Raw genomic sequence first — 7,213 nt, 5'->3', positions numbered from 1 at the left:
AAAACATTCTACACAGTGCTGTATTCGTAAAAAAAGCATAGGGTATACTGTCAGTTATGCCAAAATGATAAATACATAACTTGCAAAATGCTAATCTTAACTTGGAAAACCAGAGGGCATACTATGAAAAAGCAGAGGGTATACTGCGTATACCCTCGAATACAGCACTGATTCTACAACACAACCAATCCTTATCTTAATCCATATTATGACCTTGCAAAATATAAAACAAACTCATGCGATTTGTCGTTTAATAAAAATTTCTTTCAATCAGCACAGTACTACAACTAAATCGAAACTGCCTAAAAAAAGCAATTCATGGTCACGTGACCTCGGAATCTGAGCGAAAGGATCATCCATTCCAAGGAAAATTAATCGTTTTTATATTGATGCAACGCGTCTGCGGAATGAAAAATGATCAATTTTGTTAGCCGGAACACAGAAAGTCTATCACTAACCTTCGTCACGACATAAACATTATTAAACAATACAATCTAACATATTACATCGAAACGATGTTGAAAAAAGCATGTTAGGTAACGTGAAAATGAGTTAAATTTGGCCTTGCAAAGAGCTACAGAATAGGCTACGATTTTTAACGGTTGAAGCTTGGACGTCATTGCTTGCTTTGGTGCATGTGTCGTGTTGACAACGTAGCAGCCAGACAAAAACCGGAGGGCACCAAGCAGCAGGGATGGGCTACGGTCACAAAGTTGGGAGAATTTCTCATACCATGGACATTGGACATATGCTAGCGTGGATACTGGACAAACGCCATATCTCAACCAGTAAAATGGATAATGATATGGCTTTGTACACCAATAGAAAACAAATACCAGACTAGTCAATTTCGGAAAAGCGTTTGCAAGTTATGCCACGGATAGCAAGATAATATGCTGGGTTTAGGGAGGCAATGGAATCGTCGTGTGTTACATCCGGGACTGCGAAATATGAGGCAAACCTGAAGTTTTTATTAACGGTCTACAAGGTAATAAAACCGACAAAAGAGATCACGAAACTCCGCACCATGACAACAGAGGCAACCTAGACAGCAAAATCCGCCATTTTTACCTTGGTTTAACGTCTGCGAAAAAATAACGGATTTTGCTTTCAGGAAATTAACAAATATGCGCCACATGCAAAAAACAATATTTTTTTTTTATTAGAATTGCTGATTTATTCCTGACAAAGTGGTAGGGTTATCTGCTAACTAGCAGATAAAATCTGTCCTCTTTACATTGATTCAACTTCAACAGACGTTTATGATGAATTAATATAAAAAAGATGGACTTTATCTGACGCTGAAGTTGTTCTGTTTGGGAACAGGCAGGGAGCAGTCAAATAATTTTCAAAAGCTTCTGTGGCTGAAAAAAAAACAAAATTTGTGCTGTTTAACAAAAGTAACTTTCACTATTCTGTGAAACTGCTTTCTCGCGCAATAGTTCACTAAAAATCAAATTATGTTCTTTGGACAGCTTGCAGTTCTCTGAACTGACATAAATGATTGGGCGCAAGTGACAAACACTTACTGTCAACATCAAGCAAAAACATAACAGAAAGAACGGGGGATAGATACGAAAGACAGCAATGAACACAACCTAGACAGCAAAATCTGTCATTTTTTAAATCAATGTAAAAATGACCGATTTTGCTGTCCGAGAATACACCAAAAGCAAGCACACGAGTCGGTCGGTGGTTCGCCATCGTCCATACTTAGCCAGCAAATAAATCATTTTAAAGTTGATTCATCGTCTGTAGACGTCGCTGTAGAACGTTGAATGAAAAAATCCAGATGATTAGCGTTGTTTTGAAATCGCTTTCGTTAATTTCTAATCGATATCACAAGGGGTAGACAACTAGACATGCTGTAATAAACGTAGCAGTTCAGAACTGTTGTTGGAAGATTTGAAAAGTTAAACTTCACAGATCGCTCCATCGCGTAACGTGCAGTTTGAGATTCACTTTGGTTTTGAGATTGTGAAATTTTCGACAAGTGGTTTCGCTTTAATTTGACGTTGCTTTTACGTAAGAAATTAATAAAACGCAAAACGAAAGATATTCAGCAATACAGCAGCACAGTAACAGCCACGTAGAAAAAGAGCAGCAATGCCTGAATCGGAGATCTAAGACAATAGAAAAGACTTCTGTCCCTCTCGCGTGGCCTTGCTTAACCTTTGTCGCATAATAGTTTCGCTTGAATACTCTGGCAGTTTCAAATAGTTAACACAGGTCATGACTGAAGGTAGGTACTCATCAGGGCTGTGTCCTTCTTCGCTTGATTTCCGAACGATTGTTAATTGAGGATGCAACGCTTTGAAGCCTTCAAAAATATATAAAGCAAACTTTTTGTTGATTGATGAAGTGCAGTCAGTGCAATAATAATGAAGATATCACGAACTTTTCAACTCGGTTACACACAGCCAGCTCTTCGGTTCTGTTTTTTATATTGGCAACGTTAGCGTACTGACTTGCTGGCTGAGTAACTGAGTATGCAATGAACATACAGAATGCAAAAAACAAATTAAAACAGGTCTAAATCCACATTATGAAATGCTGTGGTTCTTTTATTATTATTTTATCTTCTGACGAAAAAATCAATCAGTCAGACCGATAGTAATTTTAGTAAACCCAACTTGTAGTTATTTATGCTAAATGAATTACAAAACATGAATTTATAAAAAAGCTTGTTGGCACGCAGTATTGTCATGAAAGAAAACTCTTACAATCTAAAATAAAACAGAGCCTTACCCCCGACTGGCAAATGAGGGCTGCCAGTGACAAATTGCAAGAAAGCGCGTTGTTCAGCGACATCGTATTGTGACAAGACACGAAACAAAGTCCTTACAGTTTCGCTGTCGTGGTTGTAGCCGTGATCCGTCCGGCAACAGTCGGCAAGTTCGCGTTCGCTCCACGGCTGGTATCGGGCACCGCAGAATAATTCGTCCAACTAAAATATTTTTTGCTCATACAGTTTTTTAATTTTGTAACGCAGCAATTCCATATCATATTTCGTTAAAAAAGTTCAAAAACTTCGTTTTATAGCATCACTAAAAACTAATTCGCTCCAAGTACACAGTACACGCGACTGTGTGTGAAATCTATACGTACTTCTTCCGGGAAGAAATAATCGATCGTTCGCAGTGAAAATACGGAATTAAAACCTTCCTTCACAGCGTCCAGTTGGTGGCGTACTCCTTCTATGAGCGTCCAATGAGCGATCAGCTGCGAAACACGTGGATGAACAGATGTAACTCCATCTTTGCACAGCGCTCCAACGCGAGAAGCACAATATGAAGGTAAGTGATATTGCGGTGAGCGTAATAAAGCAGTTTGATGATATCTACCCTTAGCGATCGTATCTTGGTTGGAAATTGTGGTGTAGATTTGATTACACGACAGGAAGATAGTCGGCTTTCAGTTTAAAAAGAGGGAATCTTGTGCTTGACGTGACCCGGGGGTGACAGCCAAATACATGATTCCAAAACAGAAAGCCTTCCAATGTCGGCTAAACGTCCCCGTATTAATTTAAGCAGCTGGTAGCAGAAGCCAAGTTATAAAATATGCAACTTTTCTAGGCTGCAATTGCAGAATTGGTGAAAGATTTAAACCGATATGACCAACAGCCACTCACACAAAGGTACTTGTCAATGTTGTTTATAGAGAGGGATGTTTTTGTTCCTCCTTTCATTAATTCAATGTTTGGGAATCCGGGAAGCAGAAAATCGAGTCCAAGATCTTCTAAGCTGCATCCGTCCATTGTGATAGATGCTCTTTTCTCCTCCATGTCAACCTGGAAAGTTTTACATCGGTTGGATGATCACTGACGTTGAATCATTGAAAAACTTCAAACGTATGTTTCACATAAAAGCTCGGTCTATGTAACACTTAGACGACAAAATTGGCCCTTTCTGCATTGATTTAACGTCTGCAAACGATAATTAATTTTGCTAGCTGGGGACAGGGGCGGATCTGGCAAGTTATCAGAGGGGGTTTCAACAAAACACAATGATGCGTAGGTCTACATTAATCCGACCTTGCAAAACACCTTGAATAATATTATTTTTTGTGTTTTAGATGGGCCAATTGACCCAGTTGCCCTCCACTAAATCCGCCACTGGCTGTTGAAAATTGCAAGCCATTAACATAGAATATCGTACCGATGGTTCATTTTCGAGCGCTGTCCGTTGATGAAGAACGCTCTTGAGTTTATTAAAGGTCAAAGTGAATCCAGGATCAACTTGTTCGAGGTCAAACCACGTGATTTCGTTTTCTTTCCCAAGTAGCCACTTGTAACAGACTATGCTGAGTGGGATATCCGCCTGCGATGAAACTTGAAATGTTATGTTTAAATTATTGATATCAAGTAGTAATAATGCGGGCATGGCGGATCTGCGCTGCTCTCAGCGCTTCATATGGCAGATAGTGTTAGCGCAGCCGAATAGAGACACAGCACAAAGTATTATTATTCTGAATCCATATCTTCAATGCCGAGTGTTGAGCAGAAGTTGGATTTAGCGCCATTTTGTAAAGTCTTCGGTATCACCCGGCCAAGTATAGAACCTGTGTCTGTTGACTCATCCCAACACAAAGTCATTGAAGAAAGAAACAAATTCATTATCAGATAGTTCGTTTGATCTGAAGCTCTTTGGGTTAAAGCAGCATTGCTGCATGCTTGCGGATCAACTTACCAATCTTCCATCCATTGCACTTTTGGCCAAAAACTTTCCCAAAAACGAAAACTTTGATTTCGGTTTCGCGATAGAGCTCAACTTTGTGGTTCGGCCAATGGGTAAGGGATACAAACCGACGGGGGAGTGCACGAAGCTCGTTTCTAAAGGCATCGGCGCCACTTCCTCGGTATCCACTATTTCTGTTAATTTTTTTACCATTTTCTTTAGTGACGGCGGTCCAGCATTTCTGTTTTCTGTAAAAAATTATCAAAACTTGTTTTTATGTCAGAACGACAAAAATAATACCAATAGATGAAATCGTTTTAACGTGAACCCGCGCGTCATCTAAATCTCATACAAAATAACTAATAAGAAAAAACACAACTTTACCGACTGAGCTGGATTTTTCATCTGATCTCCATAAACACAAATCTGCCCTCTGAAGTTCATGGCTGGCTAAAGTATAAAACTCCAGTGTCGGTCCCAAACCGGTTCCAACCTCTCCTTCATATTGTATCTCGAGCAGCGAGCGAGCATTGCCGTGATCGTGCAGCAATTTCTCCGCTTGCTGAAGAAGGTTCTCACGTTTTACGACGCACTGGAACGTCAAAATGCGTAACGTAAAAAACGCGTTGCGTCGAATAGTCGTAAAGTGATCTTTTAAAGAATGCGTCACTTTAGAGAGTGACAGACTTTCAAGTTTTACCTTTTTCTTTTCAATTTTCGGGACAAAGCGGTTCGCAGCGTCGTGTGAGGATGACGCGGCGCCGGAGGAGGGAGAGGTCAGTTCAGGCAGCGCCCCAGTGTCCAAGAGATACTGCATGGCCCGATCTCGGTCGAAGGAGACGATGCGGAAGAATAATTGCCTGGTTTCGAAGGGAAGGACGAACGGGCAGGAATGCGTCAGCTCGCTCAACCAGGGCGGGAGATCCCCCGTCATGATCATAAGCGGGTCTGCAAGTGCAAGAAAAAAAGTTGAAGTTTACTGATGACCTGCTCATGATAAGTTTCTGAAAAAACTTATCACGAATAAAGAGTTCCAAGATTTTGAAGTTCTACATTGCAAAATTTCAAAGAGAGCCAAGTTTGTTGTACCGTATGGTGCGTTATCAAACGAGATGTTTTTCATTCGTTTTTTATGTTGATAAAGTGATTTAAGTTTATTGCGTTCAAAAAGTCACCTTGCAACTGCCGGTGAGCTTTTGTTGATAGTTTATTGTTGACAAAGTCGCTTTTACTGATTAGCTCCCTGTCGTTCTTTAGAGCACTAGGATTGTAGAGGCTGTGCCAGTGGATTGTAAGCCCAAATACTATCCTCAGCAAGCACAGCACCTGGAACAATGGACGTCAGTGACTAAAATAGAAACACGTCGTCGCTTGGTGGTAAAAACATCAATTCTACGTCGTATTCTTCATAGTAGAAAATCTGCCGTTTTCTTCAAAGGAAAATATCGTGACAGTAATGGAACACCTTACCTCTTTACTGGGGTCGCTGGTGACAAAAGAAGATGGGAGGTGGTCGACCAAGTATTTATCCAACGGCCTGGGTAACGGTGATACGATTCCATCTGCACGTGAACAGATCGCTTAAATTTTAAACATATTACACAAACTGCAAAAGTATTCATTGTTTGAAATCCCAGACAGCAAAATCCATCATTTTTAAAATGTAAAAATGAAGGTTATTGTTGTCTGGGAGATGAACGTTATCGATCATGTTGATACCTAAAATGACGTTTTTCTTGTGACAACAGCAGGGTACGGGCACTTCGCTATACTGTATGTCAAAGTTTGACATTGAATTAACGTAAAATGGCAACTCTTGCTGGTTGGGCACGGATTTGTTGACAAATTGCATGTTTGAAATGCTTTTTAGGCAAATTTGATGTTGCCGGACGCCCCTTATGCCAAACAGCTAATCATGGAATAGGTCTCTGATAAAGTACAAGAATGGTCCGTGAAACCACGCACAACCACGAACACTTACGCAAGAACAAACTGTCTTGTTTCTTTGAAAGTTTCGGGGAAATCTTTTGCGTTCCTTTCTTCCCACTTGCTGTGGTTACCGATGAAGAACCGGAAGTGTCGGAAACTAACTTGTAACTGTCAAAAAATAACAGTTCGAAGTGTTTTTGTTACACTGGTCAACACAACTTTTGATGTAAGATAAGAGGAGATTTAGGGGGTTTTCGAGGGTTGGGGATCCAGTCACCACACGTTCATTTTCAAATTTAGAGACCCAAATTTACATTAAAAACAATTTTTTTGTTTATGCAGCTTTAGAAAATTTAAATAAAAATCGATATAGCGTTGAAGATTAAAGAAAAGAAAATCAACTTCCTATCAGCGTAGGGGACATTTCATCTCAACATCGAGTAATAAAAAAACAGCAATTTTTAGTCACACAATAGAACTTGGTGTTAAAGTTTAGAGCTCAGTAACCTGATGTTAAAAACCTATGTAATTTTAAAACCAAACAAGAATTGACGAAGTTGTGTTAATTTAAATTTGTCGATATTTTGGCTAAATTTTAAAGAGATTTC

General features: G+C 39.7%; 1 protein-coding gene across 1 annotated transcript in view; it reads right to left on the bottom strand.

Annotated features, from left to right (window-relative positions):
• Positions 1-234: 234 nt before the first annotated feature.
• LOC145785759 (E3 ubiquitin-protein ligase TRIP12-like) overlaps positions 235-7,213 on the bottom strand; it is a 31,832-nt gene continuing 24,853 nt past the window's right edge. Inside the window, exons 37-47 of the mRNA XM_082597467.1 lie at positions 6,658-6,773; positions 6,147-6,238; positions 5,852-6,002; positions 5,377-5,624; positions 5,061-5,268; positions 4,689-4,924; positions 4,158-4,319; positions 3,632-3,790; positions 3,109-3,222; positions 2,749-2,947; positions 235-2,320 (exon numbers count right to left, since the gene is read on the bottom strand). Of these exons, the coding sequence (XP_082453593.1) occupies positions 2,124-2,320; positions 2,749-2,947; positions 3,109-3,222; positions 3,632-3,790; positions 4,158-4,319; positions 4,689-4,924; positions 5,061-5,268; positions 5,377-5,624; positions 5,852-6,002; positions 6,147-6,238; positions 6,658-6,773 (1,882 nt within the window). The 3' untranslated portion in view covers positions 235-2,123. The remainder of the gene's footprint in view (positions 2,321-2,748; positions 2,948-3,108; positions 3,223-3,631; positions 3,791-4,157; positions 4,320-4,688; positions 4,925-5,060; positions 5,269-5,376; positions 5,625-5,851; positions 6,003-6,146; positions 6,239-6,657; positions 6,774-7,213) is intronic.

Source organism: Aplidium turbinatum, chromosome 16 (assembly GCF_918807975.1).
Source record: "Aplidium turbinatum chromosome 16, kaAplTurb1.1, whole genome shotgun sequence".
Classification (NCBI taxonomy): Eukaryota; Metazoa; Chordata; class Ascidiacea; order Aplousobranchia; family Polyclinidae; genus Aplidium; species Aplidium turbinatum.
The sequence above is the reverse complement of the archived record's forward strand: the minus strand, read 5'-3'. Positions and strand labels throughout refer to the sequence as shown.